This window comes from Hylaeus anthracinus, unplaced genomic scaffold, assembly GCF_026225885.1.
Source record: "Hylaeus anthracinus isolate JK02 unplaced genomic scaffold, UHH_iyHylAnth1.0_haploid 3, whole genome shotgun sequence".
Classification (NCBI taxonomy): Eukaryota; Metazoa; Arthropoda; class Insecta; order Hymenoptera; family Colletidae; genus Hylaeus; species Hylaeus anthracinus.
Window position 1 is genome coordinate 2,805,311 of NW_026535284.1, and position 27,760 is coordinate 2,833,070.

Genomic DNA, 27,760 nt, shown 5'->3' on the forward strand with positions numbered 1-27,760 from the left:
GTATCCATGATGGTGCGAAATTTTAAATCGATCTACTAATAGTTTGCATTTTATACAATTTTGTAAATGCATTTATTTGTTCTATAGTCAGACTATATGTGTACTATATAGCACTATATGTACGCTCCCATTGCACATCGATTATTGAATGTCTCCTAATCGGACAACTCAAGATCTACGTCGCGTCGCGTCGAGAACTTGCGTAGTTATCAAAGGCCGTCAACCTGACGTACAGAATGATCGAGCTAATACCTGTAAATACGGTTGTATACAGACACCTCTGTCTCTGTGTGCAGATACCAATTCTCCGACGATAAGTTTAATCGTGTCATGTTTCGTTTACACTCTAATTTTAAACAAGTGTACGACTAACGAAAGGGGGATTTAAACTTCGAGCCATACTTAGTTCGGTATCATAAGAATCTACTGATATACGATATATTTTAATAGCTCCACTACGAATTCGGCCACAGTGGAAATAAAATATAAAAATTATGCACCGATAATGAAATGATGTCCGATGGTAATAATACGATAAAAAAAAAACGACGCGTTGCGTCGTGAAAATGAAACGTGTGTTGAAGTAGGTAATTCCATATGAGTGGCACACTCACGTTTCACGTTTTAAGCCACCATTCCCACGCACGGACTGTCAGGCGATTTCTGTAAAAAGTTCCACTCTTAGTTCTTCATAATCTGTTCCATTCTGTCGGTGAAACAATATCTTAGATCACAGTTTATCTATTCGTTTTTGGATCACTCAAAACCTACCACCCAGATAACGCTATACATATACGTTAAAGTTTAGATTTTAGATTCGAAAACACGCTACGTCGAAATCACTTTGTTAACTTATAGAAATCACTTTAGGAAATTGTGTTCGAAGGAAACGGTACTTAATATTAGGTACTATTACATTTACCTATGATATCTAATAATCTGATAATATTGCCGGTTTGTAACATTCGGAAACTTAGCTATAGTCATGCGGTTTCATTAAAAAAGAATTTAAAAAATAAAATATAAAAAGGGTACTTTCGATTGATGTCTATATATCGAGCGTTGTGCAATAGTGCAAAATAAACTAATTTCTAGAAATTACTTTTATTTAAAACAGGTTATACGGATAATTCGTTTCCTTTTAGCAATAGCAAAAAAAGTGTTGTACGAGAGTTGTTTGATGCGTAAAGGAAACATCAAGGTTGACTCTGCTTTTTTAAATAGAATTATTAGTTTCTTATACACATTCTGATAGAGCATTTCAAGACGAATACAAAATAATTCATTGTTGAAGGTCACTCAAGGTTACACAGACTGACTGTAATAGAAAATAAATTGTTTCAAGGAACTTTTCAAATATTTCATTAATTTTCTTCTTTACGTATTTACTGCTACAACGTGTTAATGTAGAAAAGACTCCACTCATTTAGATCAATTAATAATGAATATCGAAATGCCGAAAGAATAAGAAACAAAATGTTTTGTACCAAGTGTTTGAAAGTACTGAAAAATATGAGCTGTGGAGGCACGTTGGTCGAGCAGAGTGCCGTATGCGATGTGCCGAATGGAGACGGAAAGTGTCAAAGTCTGTCGAAACGTGAACGCATCGATTAGGTGAAAACGTGGCTTTACACCGCGCAGCACCTCTAAACAATCGGTCTTACACGTCGAATTTCACGCTACGCAGTTAGGCGGCTTCCATTTCGCGCATCTGGCGCAATTACGCCGCTTGAAGCACGGGCCATCCGTGTAATAATTGAATGACGATCGGCCGGATGGCATAATAATCAGCCCACCGTCGTTGGATGACTTTCACCGTGGTGTCGTGTACAGCGCGAAAATCGACGTTCATGGCGACACGACGACGAACGGCTGTGTACACGACGATGTAAACCCGTGTACATGGAATACTCGTCGGTATTTACTGGCTTTCAGCGATGACGCTTTCTTGAAACAACATTGTTGTACGCCAGTGGTGCGCAACTTTCTGTGTTACTCGGCCAAATAAAATAAAACATTTTCCACGAGCCAATTTTGACCAGTTAGAACGGGAATAAAATCCTACGTTTCTCTTTAACGCAATATTAATTTAGTTTGAAAGGATTGTATATTCAAAGATCTCTTTAACTCCTTGCACTCCAAGCAATTGGGTTATACGTTTAGTAGTCAACTACAAGATCTTGTTCAAAATATCTTGGCAAACTTTAAATTTGTATTATCCAAATAAAAGCATACATAAATTAACATATATAGTTTAATGGAAGTATAATATTTATTTTATTATCTTTAGTAAGACGTCCCTAAGTGCCGAAACAGTACAGCTAAATTGAAAAGTGCAAAAGATTAATGGCTGGCCCTTTGTTAACTTCAATATATTATAAAATTTATTTTAATAGATATACATATTGGAAGATTCACGTAATACTACTTTGCACTGGTTTTACGAGGTTCTGAAATGCAATCTCTTTAATACAGAAAATCCGGAAGAGGTGCAAACATTCTCTAAGAGACTCTCGGTTATCCCCATCACTCGTTAGCATACTCACCTCGTACTAGACGATGAAGATACCGCTGAGATAAAGATGAATTAAAAGTATTACAATATAGTGTATATAGTACAATCTTATATTTTTGGTATCGATTTTCGAATTAATTTTTAATTTTCTTTTGTAAATCGAATAGAATTGGTGGAAGGGTCAAACTTTGTGCACCACTGTTGTACACTTTCTACGTGTACGAAGCTCGGTACGTTGTCGCTAAAGTACTTTCGCCCGTTGGCACGCAACACGCGTTCAACTGGCGTACAGACTTCCGCCTGAGAATGTGACAAATTTATTGCAATACCTGTCGACGGCCATGTACAGTCGTAAACGCATTCAATTGACACAGGGTCGTCTTTACTTAGTCGAAGAAAACGATGTCGAGTTTTGAACTTTGTGATCTTTACGAAGTTCTCGCGCGTGGTTCCCTTACGCGTGTATTTTTTAACCTTTAACCTCTACACTCTAATATACAGTGCGTGATCTAATTATTACAATAAGACAATTGCCAAGTAAATCAAGTTTTTACTTTTCACGAGCAATTCTGGAAGATCTTTTCCTTCTTTAATTAGTTTTCATATGTATTCAAGAGAATCGTTATTGGAACATACTTTGTGACATTAATCGAGCACAAAGATTTTGGTACCAATAATTAGTTTATTTAATACAGAAAGGTTTAAACTTTACTTTTTAGCTGAACTTCTAAATTAGTGAATTCTAAACATTTTGAGGTACAGAATATTCTGAACAAAAAATTTGTTATACGATTACCAATTAGATATTGGAAAAATACATATATAGAAATTCGAGGAGAATCGAATCGGTTTACGCATAGCTCAAGAAACGCAATAAAGCATTGCAAAATACTCTACGTGCCTGGAGTAACGCGATAGGCGTTGTTGACCAGCGATTATAATGCGCCGTACGAAATTTAATGCGTATGCAAATTATTTCGTGATGTTGTTGAGCACCTTTCGAATTGATTTTGCATTTGCATATATTCCAGAAAAGATTATCGGTGTATTTTCTTGAAGATTAGACGACACATTCAGCTTCTCGATGCTAAATGGATTAATCTCTGTGATCGAATAAAATCGATGAACAACCGAGAACAGGTGTCGGAATTCTGTAGTCGGTACTGAAAAGGTTTGATTCATACTTATGTTTTATATTATTAATAAATGTACAAGGAGCTACAAGAATGTACCACAGTATGTTACACTACATTATATAGATAACACTGTAACACACATTTTTAAGTTATTATTCTATTGTTGTTTAAATATTAAAAGAAAAATTAAACATTCAAGAAGAGCAAATTTTGATGTCGTTAAAAGTTTCGGACACCAGATATACAATTACACATTTCTCAGTTCGCTATCAGTTTGTATACATTACTTTTTATAGATACAATGTTGCATGTTATTCGAGCACGTCGGTCTTTAAATGTCCGTTAGTCTTGTTCTGAATTTGTTCAAAATGAGATGTAAAAATAAAAACCGGTATACGAGATTTGAAATACGATAATTAGCAATATTTAACCACGAATAGAGACTCCAATTCGCGAAAGATTATATTTCTAAGAAGAATGAGTATTGGAACAATGTTATTTTCCTATATGAAAATAAATTTGAAGACAATGGCAGCGATGGGAAGATCAGAGCGTAGCGGAAACCGGAAGAAGAACTGAATCAAAAGCATTCAGAACCAACAATGAAATATATTTATATATATTTTTGGTAATTTCTAGAAATTAATTTATTCTGTACTATTGCACAACGCTCGATGTATAGACATCAATCGAAAGTAGACTTTTTATACTCTATTTTTTAAACGCAATGAAACACGTCGATTATAATTTTATGTGTATAAATAGTAATGTCAACAAATTTGAGTAACATAATAATTGGCTCTTTGACTTCAAGATTTGGGTTCTAGTGTTTTGTATATAATAATATAGTGTAATATAATGTAATACAATTTTGTTGCTTCGTGTGCATTGACTGATAATATGTATGGAATTTAAAAATGAAAAGTATGTCAGTATCCGAATCTTTTTGTGGCCGACTGTAGCGTGAACATGACTGGAGAAACGCAATAAAGTATTAAATGGTGTTGCCGTGAGGCTGGAGTAACGCGATAGGCGTTGTTGATTCGTGATTATAACGCGTTGCGTCGCACTGCAACAAGGCTTGATCGATTGCTGCACGGAATACGTAAACGATCGTCGATTCGAGGAAGTCGTGCACAGACGTCCTTGATATTCGGCCTGGCGACATTTTTCGCGAATGAAATATTTAAACGCTGTATCTTTTGATTTATCGCACATGTAACGTCGCGTCGTCCGACAAACACTTGAAACAAAAGAAAACAAAATTGCACGTGTCTGTTAAATCGATGTCTCGATCGTCGCGTTTACGTTACTATTCTGTGTTGGCGAGACAAAAGTCAGTCCAACAATGTATCGTGATAGGCGTGTATACAGCGGCGATCAAAAAGATTGGTACGTGTAAAAGTTTCTCGTGCAATTCTTTTTATTAAACAAAGAATTCTCAAGAAGAAAGAACAAAATTTGCGATTACGATCGTAACCACAGAAAAATTTGTGATTACGGTTGTAATCGCAATTACAACTCTGAAACATTTGATTACAACCGTAATCGTAATCACAACTCGGAAACATTTGATTACAATTGTAATCGTAATTATACGGGAGTCTACCGTATGTGGTTCTAATTTCGAGAGATATAACCTTAAGCCACCTTGTTCGCAAATTTTTAGGCGATCTCTTTGCTTGATGAGTATTTGGGGAAAAAGCATTGAAATAGCTTCATAGCAAATTGTTTTATTCAAATACAATTTTTACTTCAATACTTGTTTACAAAATGCATTTCAAAGTACATTACCTCTATAGATCTATTATATAATATATTCAAGTCAAAAACAGATAGCCAGATAATCAATCACTTCAAAATTTAAAATTTAAAATTTTTAATTTCTTACGACAAAAATTGTTTATGGTTTATTTTATTCAAAGTACAATAATAATATAGAGTATACAGAGTGTATTTTGTAATTCTGAAAGGTATTGTGATCGTAAATTATGGTAATTTTAATATAAAAGCGCATGTACACACATGTGCCAATATCCCTCCAAAGTTTAAGTAGTCAATCGCTCACGTTAGGAAAGGAAAGTACAATTTATATAATACATTTAGGAAACTTGTTACTTTGAAACCCGTGTAAATCAGGAGATATGGGTGTAATTTCCAACCAGAATTGAACGGATAAATCTATTATTACTCGATCTGTATCGTTCTTTTATGATAGATTCTAGGCTGACGCACTTCCATGCGTCACTCTACATGGCAATAACGTGTATACGCAATAGATGGTCTCTCTGCACTTGGTTAAGGTTTTTTTGTCTAATTAAAACGAGCAACGCGCGGAGCGAGTCCGTTAACCATCGTGTGTCGTGAAAAGATCGAAGTTATTCGAGCTGCCGATGCCGGCACAAAAGCAACGATCGCTAATGATGTCGAGTTAAAGCCGGTTGGTTCTCGTCGATCTCGCGGGTTCATAAATCACCGCCGCGGCAGATGTATGCAGATCGTCGTGTTTTTTGCGCTATGTAAGACTCCTTTGTGCGTGCACCTTCTAAACCATAAAAGCGGCATCTCCCGTCGAAGACGAGTAATAAACAAAGTTCCCCGGGTGCAGAGCGTTTCTCGAGAACACCTGTGCGTCCTCGATCGTCTCGATCGATAGCTAATGCCAGAGATGGGAACGATTTTTATCCATGTGCTGGTTGCGCACGAGAAAAATGAATCTGGGGAGCCACGTAAATTTCGCTACAATTGATAAATAGTACGTGGATTACAATTTGATATTGAGATAAAGTGTAATGGCAAAAAGGTGCGCGATCCGATTCATTCTATCCGTGCGCGAGCAGTAGATTTCAATGTTGAATTATGAATGAAAAATTAGAATTGTAATTATGAAATGGGATGCATCGACCAAACTAAAAGGAAATTAAACTAAAAAATTGAGATAACATCAAAACTGCAAACATGATTTTGAGTGGAAAAATACTATCAGATTATAGCATCGAAACGTTAAGTAGGATTGCGTCTGATATATTAATTAGAGCAAATGGAAGTCGGACAGTTAATCCACTGGCTGATGCAACAATACTTGATCACACTTACAATTGACTTATTAGCTTGTTTTACTATAGTAGGTAATTATTGACGTTCTGACATTCTGATTCATTTTCATAATTATCGCGTGAATAGATGCTATGAATGCCTCCACTTCCTCGTATTTGTCATGTGATGTCGACCCATGTTTCCGATTATTATGTCACGGTTTCCATCAATCCATGCAAATTATCATCGATACGTCGAATATGGATTCTCTATATATTCACACTTTGAACCGCAGAAAATATGAGTCTTGAGAAACAATACGCCAATAATTGTCACCATACTGTTCTTCTTCATAATGGAAATCAATTGTAGGTACAGTGGATCAAAAGTGCAAAAAAAGTAATATATGTAGTATAAAATAATGAATGATACCGTTGTTTTTCATTTGAGTTCAATACATCTACCTCCGATTGTTTTAAATAAGCAGTAAACAAAAAATTGTCCACGCTCAGTCAACGCAGTAATCGCTAGTCAACGGATTTATATTATACATTCATTTCATATGATTACAATTACTCGCAAAAAATATTAATATTACTATATTATTTCATGAAATATGCTCTACATTTCTTTCTTCATTTATAAAATCCGTAATCCAGTAATCGAAAGAAAAGTGAAGCTAAAAATTTGATCCTTGAAGAAATAAAAATATTTCACACCGAATAATTAGTTATACGTTGGTTTTATTCGTCATTTCGTATTGAAATACAACATATTTCGCTTCTTGAATAAGCACAGATCCAGAGACGTCAGCAGATTTCCAGCGAGCTTGCGTTTACATTGTTTACGAAACTGATACGTGGGAGGCGCGTGGCGGGGGAGGACAATTTGAGCCAGTAAACCAAGCGTCGATCGATCGTTCGTCAAAATATATTCAGGGACGCGCGCGGTTCATTCATACGATATGTAATGCAATATGTGTGCGCATAACGCATACGTGGAACGCGCGACGCTCTTCCGTCGCGACTTTGCGTGCACGCAATGGAACACCTGATCTGAAGATACAGGTCGTTTCAAAATTAACACGTTAACTTCGAACTGGCCTGAATTTTTTGAAAAATCCGATGATCAGGGCCGCGCCTTGCGTGTGGGCAGGCTGTACCTCACGCAAAACCGTCTATTCAGGAAGGTACCATTTCAATAAAAAATTATATTATACTCTTCATACAGGACATCTAATTGAGAATTTTATGGCACTGACCAAAGTCAGACCCTCGACTTAGAGTCAGTCCGATAAGTATTCGTACACTCTATATCTATTGAATAAAGTTTAAATTAAAAGATAGGTTTGACGTTTACAAATAAATTTTTCATTATAAATACATACATGTGTACTGTTAATTATGTGCATATTTATAATAAAAAATTTATTTGGAAACCTACCTATACCACTTCATTTAGATAAATCTTAATAGATATAGAAGCTACGAATACTTATTGAATTGACTGTATTTTGTTAAAGGGCTATACTAGTCCTATGCTTGAGACTTTTTGTACGAATAATTATCCTACGTATTGTTTTACAACATTGTGTGTATGCTAATTATTACTAAAATAATAAGCTGAATTTTTCTCAAGTGAAAATAATGTTTCGTTAACTAGTTATAATGCGATTACGAGGGACTGTCAAATGAAATTGCTGTTTATGGCTGTCGTGATATAAACAATTGCAGTTCTTTAACCGAAAAAAAGAAAAGATATTTTTTATTCTATATGAATGTAATTATAGTCTGAACTAGGATGATTTTAAAATATTAAAAAAAGAACAAAATGGCAGCATTTCAAATTAAATTTTTGATTTTTACGTTAAAAATGGATTGTTTTCTTTGCTGTCAAAATTCGAATTTTACATTTATCGAAAATATCCTATTCCGGGCGATAATTACACGTCTATAGAACATATCTACCAAGTTGCAAGACAATTGGTTTATTAGTCTTTGAGTTATCGTGGCAGGCAATTTGAATATTGTCGTTTCGAGTAAAACGCGTTTAAAGTTTCATATACCACTTGTTGAGATGTACAAAACAATTTATCATACTTAGAGTCAATCACTTATTCCAGAGGCATATAATATAACTTCCTCTTCCTCATAAAATTCTTGCAAAACACAACAAAACTCGTTTTCTTGAAGCAATTAGACTAGCATAGCCCCTTAAGCCAGAGGTTCTCAAACTTTTTAGACCCGCAGCTCCTTTACTTACAATTAATATACAGATTATTTTCGTCAGTTTCTTTAATACCAATCAGTATGAGACTAATCTGAAATATGTTAGACAGACTGCATTTTGTGGCACAAGTTAACTAAATATAAGTGTTACTATTTCATAAGACTTAACTTCTTTATTATTAAACTTTACCAATATTTATTTTTCTTTCTCTTACATTTTTACATATTACATATTACATTTTACATATTTACATGTATATCGCGGCTCACAGTTTGGGAATCACTGCCTTAAGCGGTTACGTCTAAGTGTTAACACGTGGCGACTGGAATAGTTACTTCAAGATAGTACCACGAAACAATGAAATCACATTCATCATTTGTTATCCAACTTGTTATTTAGCGAGTGACGCGTTGATTTCTATATTCGTGATTTGTGAAATTATTTCGTCGCGTTTTTCCTTTTCGATATAATTTTATTTCTAAATTGATAAGTATTTCTTTTTCAATTTTAGACTTAACTTTTTTATCTGAAATAGTTTTTGTACTTCTAGTATTTCAAGAAATGTCTTCTGCTGAGGTTGTACGAAATATTTCAATTCCAAATGGAAGAATTAGCGTGAAATGAAAGTTACTTTGTTGTCTTTTATTATATACATAGTATGTCGTGTACCTCGGTACACGATGTAAATTATGTACCGATATGCGATACCGGTTCTCAGAACGCGTTCAACGATCCACCGCTCAAGGTCATTCAAGGTCATTGAAAGTCATGCTTAAAGCTTCGATTAAGATCCCATCTTCCAGAATAGAAATATCGTCGAATATACGGTGATACTTGTGAAATCATACGGCTTCCACGAAAAACGTTTATCGAAACACTGGCAATACAGGAAATAATTCAGATAATAAAATTACGCGAAACATCCTGTATTCTACGTATTGTATAACAATGGAAGATAACTTATCAACAATAAATATAACGACCATGTAATGTATATAATACGTTATAGATTAATTTGATTCAAAGGATCCTAGTTTTTGGTCTTTTCTAGGGTATTAGAAAATCTGAAAAATGGAGCAGTAATACGGAATATTACAAACATGTACTAAATTATATAGGAAAAGGAATATCAACTGCTAAAAAGTTCAGCAATTGTTTATTCAAAACAGATACAATGGTAACTCTTTATTGCATGCGTGCCATATTTGTGAACATTACAACAGGACCGTAGATGGGCGTTTGATTTCTACCTGTAACAACTACTCTGTACAACGTTCGATCAATTGTAACAAATAATTTTCGTTTTCGTTTGCGGGGTGAGGTAGATGTTGGAAAATACGTATTTAATTTCAATATCGAAAACCGAGATAACGCATGCTCGTGCTGGACGCCTCGTAACGCTTTCTAGGTATGCGCTTGCGAAATCCTCTTCTGGTCATTATGTCAGTTTCATAATGCACGAGCAGTGCTCGGAGGCTTACACGTATTTTTCGATTCCCGTCGCGTAGCGAATCGTTAACGCTCCGTGCTTCACAATTCGAAGCAATACTCGTTGAACTGTTTGTTCTTATTTTAAATACTTTATTATAGACATAATTGCCGATTTTTCCATTTGGACAATATACATATCCATTTGGAAAATATACACCTAGCAAGCAACTAAGATGATGTAAATAACAATGAACCTAGACATTTTCTCATTAAATTTTAAATCTGAATTTGATTTTATAATATTTTTGTAATATTACTCCCAAAGAATTTATCGGAAACCTTGAATAAATATTTCTTACTTTTTCTTTTTAAATCACTTGGTTATGAAGCCAATAAACATTCCACATCTCTATTCGCAATATCCGTAACTATTTTTGGTATATGCAATACATTGTCACGCAAAAGACTTCTATAGAAATCAATTCCATGCAAACACACGACTTAAACTTTGTATTACAAAGTAATTACTTTTTATGTACATGATAATGTACACTAGGTTCTAAAGAGGTTCAATATACACGTCTGTAATTGAAAAGCAATCGTCGATGTTCCGTGGTTATTTGCAAAACGTTTCCTCGACGTGAAACGCAACGCGATGATGAAATCGGGTCCCTTTTTCGTAATTAAAGACGAAAAAGTAATAACAGACGAGCCGATTCGATATCTCGTGTGTTCTCTAATATTTGTTGAGCGTGTTGCCAAGGTAAATTCACGGAATCATAAACAGTACCAATAGCCTTATCATCGAGCGAGAATATATTCCCGTGCATACAATTTTCCTTGCAATTGTTGTGTTTTATTCCGCGTTTAAATCTGTAATCGTTGTAAAATATTTGAAACGGTGATGTCTGAAATCGAAACGAGACGACAGACGACAGATTTCTCGATACATATTTTATCTTAGCAAAGTGTAATCTCATTACGCCGGTAAAAACTCGTGCAGCGACAAGAGCATATGTTTTTTTATAAGTTATTTTGTTTAAGGTCGCATCAACTGCAAGGCTATCAGCGACCACATTTACAATTTAATTGTGATTTAATCGATATATATATATTTACTAATTTGAGAAACTTATTTTTGTTGTTAAAAATTAACCGTATATTATTTGAAAGTATTAACTCTATTCGATCCTGTTTCTATTTCTTGACATTCTTCGATTGTTTGTTTTACGATAAAATATTGATTACAAGAGACTTTAAATGGATATGGATGCTGAATTAGGCGTACAAATTTGATAAGATGATGTTATTTAATGTTAGTTTAAAAAAATATCTTATCGAATTTAATTCGTTATGTGGAACCATGTTTTTCTGAGCCTAAAAATGTCTTCCATTCGTCCCCCATTCTGGAAATCTTCACCTGCAAACTCCCTTAAGAATTTCTCACTATATCACGAATTTTACTCCAACGGTGATACTTATGCTCACCGTGTCACGTAGAGGATTCAGTCGTCGTTGTTCAGGACAGAATTTTCCAGTCGGTGCGATTTCTCGCAGTCCTTCGCTTGGCGAACTCCACATCGATGGCACAAGGCCTGACTGATCATTAATAATTCCTCGGGAGGCACCGCGTTCCCCGCGCGTGTGACGATATAAATAAACGAGTAAAAACCGTCGGATAGTAACGAATGAACGACCGTCATTACTCGTTTCATTTATAATCTCGTCTATTATCGAAGCTGCGACGAATCGGCGTATGCCTGCGCGTATTAACCTGTCCTTTTATCCGCTTCGCAGGAGAGGAGAGATCAAGGCGGCTGAGTAGGAGGAGGAAGGAGCGAGAGAGGTCAGAAGAAGAGGAGCAAACGAGTGGGAAGCAGAAAGGTCGAGAAGGGCATGATAAGCAAGGACACGCGTGTTCCACGAAAATCAGCCGACCTGGTGGACGATAGTCGACCGTTGGGTGTCCAAAGACTGAGAAAGTATCGACAGACTAGTCGTCGCGTTTCTCGACAACGAATGTCGGAATGACGCGTTTATCGAGTCGTGGCAGGGCAGAGGGTGCAAGGACTTCGTTAAACGGGAGAAAGTGATACGCGTCGTAGTTTGTGCCGGAGAAGGAGGTGGAAGAGTACCAGGACGGCGAAGGGTGAGGCGAAACGAGGAAACGCCCTGGGGATCGTTATATTTTTTGCGTACAAGGTAAGTCACCCATCTGTTAATGACATTTTTCGAAAATGGCCATTTTAGCACATTGTACCCCCACTAAATAAAAGGTTTTTCAATAGGAACGATACGATGTCAAAGTGAAATAAATCAGTAACTATTTCAGATAGAACAGGTTTTTCTTTTTTACTTTGAAATATAACAAATAACAATTATGTGTGGAGTGCAGTGTTTTATTTTCAATACATTCAGTGTTCGTGAGCTTCAAAAATGAGCTTCATCCGAATATACGATTTTTTGATAAAAATTAGGATCAATTTCAAATTGCTCTACAACCCAATCAGCAAACTCGGAACGGCTACGATTGCGATACAATATTCTTTGTTTTGCACTGTGGAAAGTGAAATCCTTTTTGAATTTGTGAATGATTCCACGAATACCAAGTACAGTTGATTATGTGGATCATAACTTTCGCCAAGTGCACGTTGACTATTTACAAAAGAGCATTTCAATTGTTTCGTAATTACCAAACACATAAAGGAGATAGCAATGAGGGAAACTGCGGTTTTATTGACATTAAAGAGAAATGTTCATCCATAGCGTAGTTAGTTTACTTGTTGAGAACCTGATTTTTTAAACATTTCAAATGTTTGGAGGCAGCAAACTATGCATCGAATTTCTAGAAATTTATTTTTCTGGATTTTTATTTCAATATTTAAACTGCAAATGAAGATAAAATATTGCTTTTGGAACACTTTATGTATATAAAATTATCGTTAAAAAGGGCAATATCTCTAGACACAGATGTATGTCATTTCTTAATTGAGATAAATGGTACACATGTATACCTTACGTGTTATAATTATCATGACTCGAAAAATTTCATTTTTTGCATGTTGCTAATTAAATTTATTAAAAGGACGTATATCGTATTAGAATATATTATCAGATATATCACATTGGAAAATATTCGGGTGGTTTTATAGTTGACATGAAACATGTATGGCATATATGCGTCCATAGCACTCAAAGTGTTAGCAGACATAGACTTACTAAAACATTTTTCTTTCACGTTAGATACCAAAAGTGGCCATTTTCGAGCATCGTTCTATATAATTCCTAACTTACTAGAGTCCTTCACTTCGCGATATATCGGATATTTATCCGGCGAGCCGTCGGATGACGTAGTCGCGGAGTTCGGACGTTTCGACGCGCGAGATCGAATCTAAAGCGTGCAATGCAAATCTTCCGGGGTGTTTATCGATCGGTCTTCAAAAATGTATGATAGGCCGTCATGTGTCGGCGAGCACGAAGCTCACAATAGACACCGCATTGTTTTCAGAACCGATCGGGGGCTCATTGTCTCAGCATTCTCCGACAGCGGCGGATAACGTCCTCTCGTCGGTATCGCGATGTCATTACTATGAGTTCCACCGTGTCGGTAGACTCGAAATTTCCTTACACCTGAATAGGGTACCAAGACCATTCGACACGCCAATCCACGTTCTACGACGCGTGGAAGGAATCTGGTCAACGACAACACACCAGTGGACCAAGAACAAACAGAAGAAGACCGGGAATTACGATCGGCAGCCAGTCATTGATCCAACGACGAGAACAAGGCTACCAAAGAATTTTCTATTCGAATACCATTGGCGGGAAGAGGTGAACCGATCGAAAGAAACCAGTAATTCGGTGGAGTGATAACGAGGTGACCTCGAGAAAATCCTTGATCACGTGCGACTCGCTGCGCGAGTTTGACCAAAGCAGTTGCGCGAGGACGCGGTCCAGGCTGTGTTGAATAGGGGTTGATAGGGATAGAGGGGTGCGTGGTGAAACGGGACGAGAGGGTGAAGTGAAGGTGTCCTCGTGGGGTGCCAGAGTGAGCACGATAGCACCTCTGGTGCCCTCGGCCGTGGGTCCCGAGGGGACGGACGCCATGGCGGCCTCTTCGTCCTCGTCGAGCGGCGAGCAACAGTACTCACTCAGGTGGAACGACTTCCACTCGAGCATCCTCAGTTCATTTCGTCATCTGAGGGACGAGGAGGATTTCGTGGACGTGACACTGGCATGCGACAGTAGCAGCTTTACCGCGCACAAGGTCGTCCTCTCTGCGTGCAGTCCCTACTTCCGGAGGCTTCTCAAGGTCAGTGCTTTTCGCATTCCTCACAACTTTCTTCGCAAATCTCTCGAAATTTCCCTCTTTACTTATCAACTGAATTGCGATTAAAGAAACTTTTATTGGATTTATGGAGCTGTTCTTGTACGTTCGCAAAGAAGAAAGACTTTAAGAATATTATTTCACACAATAAGTCATTGTGAAATGTCAATGTTTTTATATATAATCGTAGACGTGTTAAATTTATTAACAAAATTTTTTTGTTTACTTTTCATCATCTTCTTTTCATTGATACTAACAACATGAAAGTCTTCTTTTTCCATAGTTGACACGATAACTTGACATTAGATCATCCGAAAGCGACAAATTAAACAGGTTATTAAAATATAGTTTTGTAGCTACTGTAATTACAATTATTCAATAATATTTAACCATGAATTAAATGTTCAAAGTTAAACAAAGTATTGAAATAATTCAAATACCTGCTATCTTGTCTTTTATTTGACAGTGAGGTTTGATTTTGTTACGGACGATAGTAACAAAAGTATATTTTAATAATCTTTAGAATTTTTTGATTTCATATCGTCCAATGTCAACCATAACATTTGCGAATACTACGCAAAACAAAATAATATTAGAAAGCAACAGCAAACTAATGATGAAATTTTAATAATCGCTGCTAAATGGCAGTATTAACTGGAAAATTAAAAGTGTTCCTAGGTACATTGTGCTCTAGGTACAACACGTTCCCCTATATATTTATTTTATGGTTCGTGTGGACGAACTGCATCGTCATTCTGACTTCTGAGACTGAGAACACTACGAGTCGGACCTGCAGTTTAGGCTGAATGGGTTACAAGAGAAAGAAGTTCAGTCTCGGAATAGTTATTTAATTTTCTTCGTTTTGAGTCTAATCAGAATCTACAATATTATAATTGAATTTATTAAATCAACGCATTCAAAGGATCTTAAAAAATTTTTAAACAAATTATAGGTAACGTTTATATATAGTATAGGAGAGGGTAACCTAATTTCTAATGATCAAGATGTATAATTAATTAAAGCCAATTCTCTATTCTTTAACGATTAAAGTAGATCTATATCAACAATAAGTGAGAAAATAATTTATTATCTATTAAGGAATCTAAGGTAACCGTGTATTTTCAGATAAACTAAATATCTAAAATTATCAAACCGAATAAGTACTTTTATATAAGTATCATTGTGGAATTTCTATTGACCAAGCTACGGTTGTTCGCATAAGTCTTTCGTCGACAGCCGTACGAGTCATAATGAAGTGCAGCCCTTCTGCTATGTACAAATAAAGTGTACTAAATAGGTCAACTGCCTATTCGGAATAACATGTTACTGCTACGTGATTCTAGTTTATAGTTCAGACTTCATTGGTATACAACTATACACGAACATAAAATAAAAATCATCGCTGTCATGAATGTGTGACAATGATCTCTAACGAGAATTGTGATGCGTCACGCATGTTTTAAAGACATAGAACAATACAAACTGTATAACATAATAAATTAGATTAAATAGTGCAACTAAGCAAATTGTTGCCCTACCCATAGTACGAACAACTATGGAACAGTGAAATCAAGCATGTAGGTTTAGTATGAAAAATTTACACACTTTCCAACTGAAAGCTCGTTATAGTGAATAGTTGCGAAAATGTTTCTCTAGAATTTTCTAAGTGTGTGTACGTTTGTTTCTTATTGCAACGTCGATATCGTTTTCTCAATTTGATGCATGGTGAAATCGATCGCCACGGATTTCACACGAAAAATTTATTGCCGGTTCACTGTGTACGGAATTTATTACAAAAATCTATCCTGCAATTTGCATCTGAGCAATCTTGAATACTTTCCTCTATCCGCGTCGTTAGAAAGCACGAACGATTCTCGTTATTAGCCATGAAGGGGACGATATTTTTGAGTCGTTGTTTCAAAAAGTTTACAAGACGACAGTTCCCATTTTCTGCGTGGTTGTTCGGGTGCAAATTAGCGTAACATGTAGGAGAAGGAGTTTTTATCGATCATGGTTAGATATGGTATAAATTGGATATAGGGGTTCATTACCGGTCACAAATTTGTATAGCGATATTTATAGAACTCAATATACATATATCGATACATGTATAACTTTCAGGGATACTGGACAACAAATATTTGAAGAATTCTTATTGAAATACGAGTTTCAATCGATGAATTAAAGATAAATAGTCGTTTATCGGTTATTTGTTAATAAAGATTATGATTTGAACTTTAGAATTAAATATTTTACAATGAACAAATAAAAAATTTACTCCTGTAGGAATCTTAAATTTTTATGATTTTTACCAGAAATTGGTAAATATACTTTTTGATGTTATAAATACGATGATTATAGATCTTGCAAGCAATGTACAGTTGTACCCACACATACATATGTATATGTAGGATCAATTAAAGTAGAGTTGCGTGATGTTGCTGTAATATAATGAACACAGATGCTTTAAGCATCTGGATAAAGCAAAGTTTAATAAAAAAGTTAAAAATAATATACAATGGAATACGGTGGTAAGTCTTTACGGTTCGCTTCCTAGGTTCACACTACCCGTTTTCCTTTTTCCGAAAGGAAAATTCGATACAACATTCACATTTGTATTCCATCCATTCGCACTTTCATTCTTTTTTCTCTCTTTCATTCATACCCTAACGACGCCTAGGTAGTCGCGATGCGACGCCGTTGCTTCGACTTAAAGTTTTCCCTTTCTTTTTTGGAAACAATTTTGGGATTCTATATACATTCATATGTATATATAATATTTTTATTATTAATTATGATTTATTAATATCTAATATGTTTCTCATACATAATGTTCCCTGCTGGACCTTCATTTGTTTTTTAAATCTTCAAGGTTGTATACAAATTCTAAATTATCCGAATGGCCATGAAAATGATCGGTTCACGCAATAATAACGTTCGTGCACACAATGCATCAGATGCAAGTATAAATTTCGGACGGACGATTTCCATGGTGGTTCCGAGGGCGGAAACGGCCAATTACGAGCCCGCAGCAGGAGTAAGAGTTCAGAAGGGACTTCCGTCTCGATTTGCATAATAACGCGCCATCGAAGTCGACAATCTTGTACTACCTCCTCGACCAAAGGACTATCGATCAGTTGGATGTGTCGTCGCGATGTCGTCAATCGCGGCCACCTATCTCTTCCCGCAAACTCGTTTCCTCGAGCCCCCTCCCCACGTCGACCTTCTCATCATCGCCTCCCGAGGAGGCCACGCTCTATAAATCGTCCTCCTAGATGAAACATTCTGGCGAGGTCAGTGGGATCAATAGATGGCGAGGAAAAGATTCGTCTGATCGACGCTTGGAAAGCTTTTCGCTTTGGTGGACGGGTTAGGTCATCAGCTTCTTCTGTTGCATGGTCTGGACCGGTTTCTGACATCCCCGACTCGAGGTTGTTATCTAATAAAAATTCGTGAAAGGACGCGTAATGTTTAAGATTTATTTTTTAATCCCTTAAGTGAAAATGACGGTTGTGTGATACTAGCAGGTCACTTTATGAAAGCTCATAAATAATTAAGAGTTCTGACTTCATTTTCAATAGTTTCATAGTTTCACATTTATATAAATAATTCCATCGAAACCGAAATATTTTAGTTTTATCATGTATTAATTCTGCGCACAAAGTCGTGCTACATAAAAATTCATCTGCACACGCACGTTTCTTTGAAAGCGAATCGTAAGTGCAGGGGTATAATAAAGATAAATGATATAGATTAAGAAAATTGTTAGATTGTAGAGACGACGACTAAAGAGCATCTAGGAACGAACAATTTTTCCTTTGACACCAGCTTTACGGAGATTTCTTATCAGATTTCTATTTCTAAAATAATGCTGTTATTACTAAAATTAATTAAGTTGCTTAGACAAAAATGAATGTTGATATATGCTTGTCTCTTTATATGAATAAAAGTCAGCATAAGTGGTTGGCGAAAAGCGTAAACGATTTCTATAAAACCTTGTGAAGTTTGGAATAGATCAAAGTGACCGTACTCCGAAAATTTAGAAAATTTAAAATAAAAAACGAATTGAAAGTATCTATCAACTAGCGAGTTCGTGTCTAACAGTCAATGTTCATACAGAAAATTTTGTGCAGTGGGTTGCGTTTCCACCAATCCGTTGCCCGAGTGTCACGAATAAGTATTTTCTCTCGACGACTGACATTGATCATTGTTCCGTAGCCAGTGAGAAGTTGACGGTAGAAGATGCGCGACCGACTTTCTAATTGACGCGTACCGCTAATTGATTTTAAGTATTGGGAGCGGTACTCGAGTCGAGTTAATAACGCGCCAAGACTGGACAATTCCTGCCCGTGCTTGCGTCACGACGCTATTGCAAACGCCGCGAGACTGTCGGCATCAGTGTCGCGGCGTTTAAATTTTAAATATGTCACGCGAATAACGTAATAAAAAAGTCAAGTATCTCGTAGAACTCGCCTGATATTAGTTCAGGACGCGTTAAATTTTCTTGCTTTTAATCGTCAAAATTTGAAATTACAATTAAAAAAGAAAAAGAATTTGTCCTGCGTCTTTTTGGATATTTCTCCGTATAGTTTGAAAGTATTTTTTTTTTAAATTAGGGGAGGTACTCCAAGATATAAAAAAAAATTGAGACTACTGATGTTAGAAGCATTATTTCAACATTATGTCTTAATCTTTTGCAGTCCAAATTTTCTGGTTTCAGTACAGTTCTGTCGAGTCTCAGTCGACATAGGACAACAAAGGGTTAAAATTTGAGTAAAATTGAAAAATTTACAGTTTACCAATATCCAATTTTTCTACATTTTTAAACTCAAGGTAACCCAAACGCACATCGAGAAATGCAAAAACAAAGGTAATGACAATACTTTCCCTCTGTTAATAACAGCGAGGAAAGTATAAAAAAGCGAGCATTGCGTGACCGCGAAGGTAAAATCTCTTGTATTCGTTAGTATCTACGTTGTTGTAGATACTTTCACCGGCGTCCCAGCATCGTATTTAATGTTCGCGGACGACGCCGACGCCGCGTTATTATTACTTTGCCGGACTTATCGCGACGAGTAAAACGAGAAGGGAAGGGTTTAACACGTTGAATTACCGCCTGTACAATTGGCGAGGATTAATGGCAGGAACACGCGTTAGGTGGTCAGCGTACAGTTTTGCGTGCACATCGTTTTTTGTATAATATCTAAGCGTATGTAAACATGCAGTTGATCATACGGAAAATCGTCTAACAATCTTGAAAATTAATGTCTATAAAGTACACACTATAACGCGAGTGAAACGATTACGAAGGCAAAATCTGTTGGTCGTCTCTAATGATATTGCTGTTATATCGCAGTCACTGAATAACATTTGGAATAGTGATTCTGGTAATGATATTTTAACGAGTTTTAAGTATTACAATTTATAACTTTTTCTATCAAAGAGGTATTAGTAGTAATCTCTTTATCTCATTATCATCTCGATATAGAAAAGGCTAACGCATCCTGTTCACACGATACACTTAATTGCATTGACCTTATTCTAGTTGGAATTGTATCCTATATTCTTCTCGCTTATTAATTACTTAAAAATTGGTATTCTTATTCATACTACACAGCCTTTATAAACAAATCTTAAATTTCTAATCTGAGATCATAACATAAAATTATATACTTTCATTTATTCCTTCTATTCTCTTTGGTCTTCTTTTCTTGCCTCAGGAATTATTTTCATCCACTTAACCCCGATGCCTTTTTCGTCTAAAATTGTCTCTACTTCCATTTATGAGTTCCCTACCCTTTCATATTTTCTTATTAAATATAGAATTGTTTCGCCTTCCTTTTCGCATATTCTGCAGATCCTTCGTTCATCTAAAAGAGATATTAACGAATGAATTTACAGAGGAAACAGAATTGTATTGCAATTATATTACAGTAATTAAATAACATTTGCAATAATAATTATATAATTATAGTAATAATCTTTTAATGTGGTGGAGGTATTGGAATTTATAATTTTTTCTAAATAAAGTAATTGATTTCTACAAAAGAGATATCAACGAATTAGTCCATAGCGGGGACAGAAATCGCACGAGAAGATAAGCAGTGCGGATGATCAGTATTGTTTGTTTACGGCGCGCTAGTTTTACTTCGATAATATTTTCTTTAAAATGAGGGAATCAAAGGCTGATGAAATGACCTGATATTTTCGCGTGTTAGATATCAGGCGCGTGACGCAACGATAACGAGTCTGGCCGGAACACCTGACAGCCGTGCAACCTTTGATTTATGCGTTAGTGCACCGGTGCAACGATTTACAGCAGCCCCGTTCATTTGACTATCGGTCTAGCAGTTGATGACGAATCACAGAGTTATCGACTACGTCCGCTAATGATATTCGCCGAAATCCGATCGGAGGGCTCTGTACATACTCGGCGTTTTAGCAATAATAAATTTTGATCTGTCCTGGATCGGTAATAAATTGGCTGCAGGCGATAGCCTGCCAGAATCGCCACGACATTCACGAAAAAGAAAAATGTAACTTATCTAAACACATCGCTGTAGTATGAGTTACACTAGTTCTTGTTCCTTTCCTGTTTCGATTTCCATCGATTTTATCAACGTAATCTGGTGATCGATATTGCGAACGGTTGCAGTAATTTTGATATACGAGGTGGTGGAAGTCGTACCGATGCAAGTCTCATCTTTTTTCACGATTCGAAAACGGTTTTCCTGTAGTTAACTTGCATCTACACTGCCATGCCGTTCAGAAGTATGAGGACATTTTTTTTATCCTAATAACTGACTGAAAAGGTTATGAAATCATTGATCAATTTCACTACATCTTATGTATTCTATTTTGTATCATAATTAAAATATATTTTGACCAATTATTTATTAAATGTCTCACCAATAATATTAGAAAGTAATTAAATCATTTTATTTATATATCTACCGCGTACTCTCATAATTGCGCTTACAAGTCTTGCCTTTCTGGCTATTAATTGATTTTAATTAAATAACAGAATGTTAATTTATTTTGATAAAATAACAGAATCGATAATAGATTTTTGTTTCGAGTTTCTTCGCATTGGATCGTGATTCTAAATGTTTATATTAGTCTGAAACAGAAGGACCACAATAAAGCAATACAATCATTATAAAATGAAAGAAGACAGCCTTAGAAACCGTCATACGATCGTACGTAACAAAATATGATGCAGTGTAAACGCATCGTATACATTTTTCGTTATTTAACGAATTTAAATAATCAAATTACTCAATGAAATGCTGCTATTGTACATTCAATGAATATTATAATATTTTGTAATTAAAATCACGTAACGATAATAATTTACATTATATACTACAGCTTTGTTAAAATTAAAAATGGCAAGTGTCTACATACTTTTGAGCGACAGTGTATGTGTGTATTGTAAATATTGTATATATTCACGTTTTCATGTTTCATCCCAATTACATTGATGATTGCGAAAAAATTGATTTGATTTCAATAAAACCAATGAGATCAATGTATGTTTTAATAAAAGTTTTTTGTTTATATTGATAAACAGTTTACGATTTCGTAACAAATTGGTAGTTACATATTGTTGTAAGTGGAGTAAAATAAAATAGAAGTTGAAGACGAGTCTAAAAGATAGATTCAATATTTCTGTATAGACATCCTACAACCGTTTCAAAAGAAATAGTTGATTCATAGTTTCATGTCGTTCCCTTCGCAATGTGTGTAGCGTTTGCGATAACTGTTATATAATCTTGAAACAGCAATGACAGTTTTAATCCAAATTGATGCGAAACATGTCCCGGCAATCTGTGCTGAAATCTTTCGAGTTGCGATATATATCATTGTAGCGAGGATCTGCAACTCCAACGTGTAAAGAGAGAATTAAAATGTGCGGATAATTCCAGTGTTGGTCAAACCCGCGCGAAATAAGCACAAAGTACGGCAGCGACGTTTACAGCGATACGAATGAAACTCGTTGAAGATTAATTTCTCAAGTGGACACTACGGTTTAGACGTTGATGCGGTTATCTTGAGCATCGTGACAGCCTCTGAAAGGCGTGTCCTACGGATGTCGATCGCCTCGATGTCGGGAATATTACAGGGAACAGGCTTAACGAGTTCTCGTGGTTAATCAAGCAAGTCGCGTTCCGCTCGACTCCCATTGCTCCGATCGCTCAACGAAAATTCATTGATTCGAGAAAATGCGAGGCAATCGAACCGGGACTATTGTCGTTATAAATTGGATGCATGCTTTCCGGCTGACGGTTCAATGTAATCATCGAGTTCGAATAAAAACATGCGAACAACCAGCAATTATAAGTGTTTTCCTAATAACTGTACTACGAACGGTGTAGGCGTGAGTCGTCGTGTACATAGAAGCAGAAGGACAATGTAGAATGAAGTTTCTTTGTATGACATTTTATTATCGAGGAAGTCGACTTTGAAAATCTTTAGGATATTATTGTTTTAGAATTACTATTTTAGTTTAACATACTCACGCCGGCGCTGCTATTTGAGTTTTTCGCCATGGGGCGGCGCGGTGGTACACGCCATCTGATAGATACGGGAGCGCGAGGCGCTGGTGGTACACGCCAACGTAAACGTGTTATGTACAAATTTTCAAAGGAAGATTTTTCCAATATAAATGATTTCTTTCCTCGCTACAAATTAGTTCGCAACAATTACTTATGTGTAATTAAATTAACTTTTTAGTTGTTTTTAATTTTTATTTTTGAAACTAAACATCTGATGAGTAAATTGTAAATATAAGAAAGCTTCGTCGTGTCGTTCTCTTTAAGATCATATTTTTTTTAAATTAATTTGACGAACGTAAACATTTCTGTGAATCTAATATTCGAGGACGGATATTTCCATCCTTTGCAGTCAAAGAGTTAAGGTCCAGGATTAAGAACTCGATCCAGGACGCTGAAAATGAGGCCTTTTTTTACGAATTTTTAAAAATAATGTATTAAGGGGATCTTATGATACTTGCAGGGTCTTTTATTGGATATTTGGTGATAACAAATCATTTTTTTCAATATAAAATTGTACGTGGAAAGTCGTGTATGTTTATAGACCCCTCGCCGCCGAAGTTACGAATCTGCGAGGATTCTAGAGCCTTCGTTTTGTGCCTTAAGGGGGTATTATCCTCTAGAAGTTTGTTGTTTCAGTAATTTTTAGGAGTTAATTTTGCGAAAATTTTCAAACCTACAGTACCACGGTTTTTTTTATGCATAATAAAACATGTTTCAACTAACAACACAAATTTTTATGAAATACTCGATTGAAATCTATACAAGTTATGCGCTGTTATGCAGGTTGTGGCGTGAGACGCTCGTTCAATCGGGCGCACAGGCTGTGGCGGTCGTAGTCGTCTGAAACAGAAAAACTAATTTTTTTTCAATCTATATGAATGTAGTTATCGTCTGAACTAGAATTAAGTAAGTACTCAATTTTGTATCGGAATCGCAGCTGTTTGAAAATTAAGGTTTAATTTTCCCGGAAAATTGTCAACTAAAATATGAGAACAGGGTTAAAATATTCAATCTATCGGTATAATTCTAGTAAAACCAGAAGTCAGTTGGTCCAATAGTTTTTGAGAAAAACGTGCGCCCGACTTGAAAAATGTCGTTTCGAGAAAAACCCGTTTAAAGTTTGCTATTCATTTAGCACTAATACTGGTGAACAGCCTTTAAGCCTCTGTAACTATGAGAGCTCTACGAATTTCAAATTAATATTTTAGAGGCACTTTCTCAAAACTCCAAATGATAAGAAAATGCAAAAAATAAAATCGAATTTTTGAACTTTCTAGACGATAATAACCCCTTAAACAAGAAAACAAACGATTTTGTTGTTTATTATATAATTACATTGTCATAATTACAAGAAAGAAACGCCTCCGATGCAAAACGACGAAAACATCCAGGAGTATCGAAGATGCGACACGTGCTTGAGTGCAGGGAACAGAAAATCATGCTTGCACAATACAACACCCCGCCTAAGCTACACCGTGTGGCAGGCAAAAGGTGCTCCATATTCTATATTTAAAGACGCGCGGAAGGCAGCCGAGAGAGACACCACGTGCGTGTGCGTGAGTCCGAGTTCTTATCCTCGCGTATAGTCTGTCACACATGAGCGTTTCCGCTATGTTTACAAAATACAACAGAGTGAGGAACGGGGTGATAATTTTAACGTACACATCCTTTACATCCTTCGCCGTGTAATGTACTTAAGTGCATCTGATTTCGACGCTAACCTTGTCATCAACATTTCCAATTTATGAAAAGATTGGCATACGAACAAATAAATAAATAGATGACGATGAACTCCGAGTTTCGCACAAGCAATGTTTCTTTCGTTTAATCATGTTTCGAGTCGTAGTTTCGGAGTCGTTTTCGAAATGTACTAACGTTGCAATCGAATTTGCTAATGAAACATATTGGATAAAAAGAATTTATAATTTGTGAGATATATTCGTTAGAAATAAAAAGGGTTTCTGTTTATACAAAAGTTACCCTTTAATATATTTCAAGTGATTGTATCTTGTCTATTATAAATTCTTTGTATATGTTTATTTAATTAATTCGATTGTGGTTACATTCTTTTTACGGCACATATTTATGAAGTTGGACGAGTATGCTCTTGTGTGATAGACTATATATACTCGCGCGGTACTTGCGCTTCTTGTCGTGACCGGTCATTTAAATTTACCAACGATGCGCGCCGTCGCGTCGAGACCCTTTGACTCAATCTTCGCGCTGTAGAGCAGCGTTTCCCAAACTTTCTTCATACATATCACTTTCTTGAGCGTGTATTTATATATACAATTGTATGTATTGATGTACATAGCGTGGTTCACCTAAACCAGACTACCTCAGTAAAATATACGAGGGTCATTCAAACAGAGACCGGAATTTTTGTACACAACATTATTGGTGATGGATACAAACACAGATGGAGTATCTTATTTTTCTACGTACTTTTCTTCAACAGAATACATTTTCTTCATCAGATAGGAATCTTCCTAATACCTTTAGGAAAAAATACAATTCGTATGCAGCATTTGTTTACATTGGGCGTACGACAAACGTTCGTTGGAACACGGTTTGGGAAACGCTACCTCCGAGGGTGAAGGAGCGAAAGAGGGAATAGAGCGTGCTGGAAATATACGAAACAACGCTTGATCTCATTTGTTTCGGGTTGTGTAATTCAAAGACCGGGTGTAACGAGAACCTTCGCATGGATGAGGGCTGCAGAAGGAAGGGAAAAGGGAGAACCGGGGCGGATGAAATCGGTGGCGTCTATTTTCTACTCGAAGGATCCCCGAGTCGTTCGGTTCGCCCATAACACCGTCGAAATTTGAATCATTTCGAAATCCACGAGATAATTTATGAGCGAATGAGCAGGGTTTAGTAGGAGGAAGCGACGGAGTATGTTGTTGGTATTCGCTCCTCTCCGTGGACAGACGCAGCCAGCTGATGCCTCCATTATTTCTGACGAGGCACCCAATATTACTGGGTCGGGAAGTTTTAATGGAACCTTTTTTTTAAACGTCACTTTTAAATTAATAGGAACACCGTTCTGAAGTAATACTCCTGACGCTTGTCTGACCTCGGCTTGTTTGGATAAAGCACAAAACTCGACGAACTTGTATTTTACCGCCACGAGTAGACCCGCGAATACCGCCACGAAGTGGCAAGTTGTACATAGGTCGGCTAAGTTATATTGGCAGCTCTCGATTGACATGGTAAGATGATGATACATTTAAAGCATTGTACCAGTAGTCCAGTATTCTCTTTTTTTAAGATAGAAATCTATGGTCATGTCGAGTAAAACTATCATCTAGAGGTTACACGATAATATACGGGATACGGCCGAATAACATGTACTAGCGAGTACGAGATGGTTCCCTATGAAAAAATAAGAACAAAATATGAAATACAATTTGTTCATTTAAAGCTTACTTTTCGGGAAAATCGGGTTTGAAAAATCCTATTCGTACGTATCTCGTTACAGCTGAGTTACGGTTCGTCCAGCATCGTATAACGCGTATCGTGTACGTTATCGTTAGATAGATCAACGAAAAGTGACTGCTTAGACAAATATTAGAAGAAGTCTCGGATTATTATTTATAAACACGATACGCATTATACAATGCTCGACGAACCGTAACTTAAGCGTAACAGCATAGTGTGAATAGGATTTTCAAATTCGATTTTCTCGAAAACTAGCTTTAAATGAAACAACTTTAAAAGAAAAAATGTTATTCTATATTTTGTTCTTATTTTTTTCATAGGAAACTACCTCGTTCCCGCTAGTACATGTTATTCGTGCGCACCGTGTATAGCTCGCAAATCAACAATCAATAGTGTTTGGTAAAATTTATATTAGTACTCGAAGCATACATAAATATATGCACAGAGTTTGAAATCGACAGGTATAATACTTTTTGTCCAATTAATATGGAACACTCTAATCGGTGGTATCATTCGCTCACGGAATATCGACAAAACCGAATGACTACAGTTTAATGGAACTTTATTTTCGAATACCTTGCTTATCAATGAAATCCTAGTTAGCACCGGAAGTCATATACATCACAGGTTTATCGATGATCCGATGATAGGACAATCGCGCCGGTATCGCACGATACGAAATGTTTTTCTTCTTTCTATATTATTCTTGGAATCAACCGAGATAACCGAGCACTACCGTCCAATCAAATCTTGGTTCTTTCGTCTCGTAACGTCACGGCTGTTTACGATTAGGTACGTCATGTCTAACACACCCACGTATGCGTGGCAAGAACCGCGTCGCATATAATGGGAGGGGAATAACGATTCTCACCAGTCCGAGTAACGATTCGACAGAAATTTACGACCGCACTATATCCGCCTAACAGTCGAATATAACCGCGTAATTGTACGGTTCAACGTATCCCGATGTACGCCATCTGTCCCTGGACAGAAAAACGCCTCGTTACTTATTGCGATCTCGTTTCCAACTTGCCCACCGCTACCTCTTCGCCACGCTACCATTTTCAGCTCGTGGTGGCGATGAATC

The 27,760-nt window shown here is 36.3% G+C and overlaps 2 protein-coding genes across 11 annotated transcripts in view; both read left to right on the plus strand.

Moving 5' to 3' along the window:
- Positions 1-27,760, plus strand: part of LOC128894264 (uncharacterized) — a 302,271-nt gene that overhangs the window by 272,777 nt on the left and 1,734 nt on the right. The gene's annotated exons all lie outside the window — the stretch shown is intronic.
- The window catches only part of LOC128894234 (protein abrupt), a 143,500-nt gene that overhangs the window by 26,396 nt on the left and 89,344 nt on the right, over positions 1-27,760 (plus strand). For all 10 annotated transcript variants that reach the window (XM_054155843.1, XM_054155844.1, XM_054155845.1 and 7 more), the window contains exons 2-3: positions 12,145-12,549; positions 13,856-14,659. In XM_054155843.1, coding sequence (XP_054011818.1) covers positions 14,453-14,659 — 207 coding nt within the window. In that variant the 5' untranslated portion in view covers positions 12,145-12,549; positions 13,856-14,452. The remainder of the gene's footprint in view (positions 1-12,144; positions 12,550-13,855; positions 14,660-27,760) is intronic.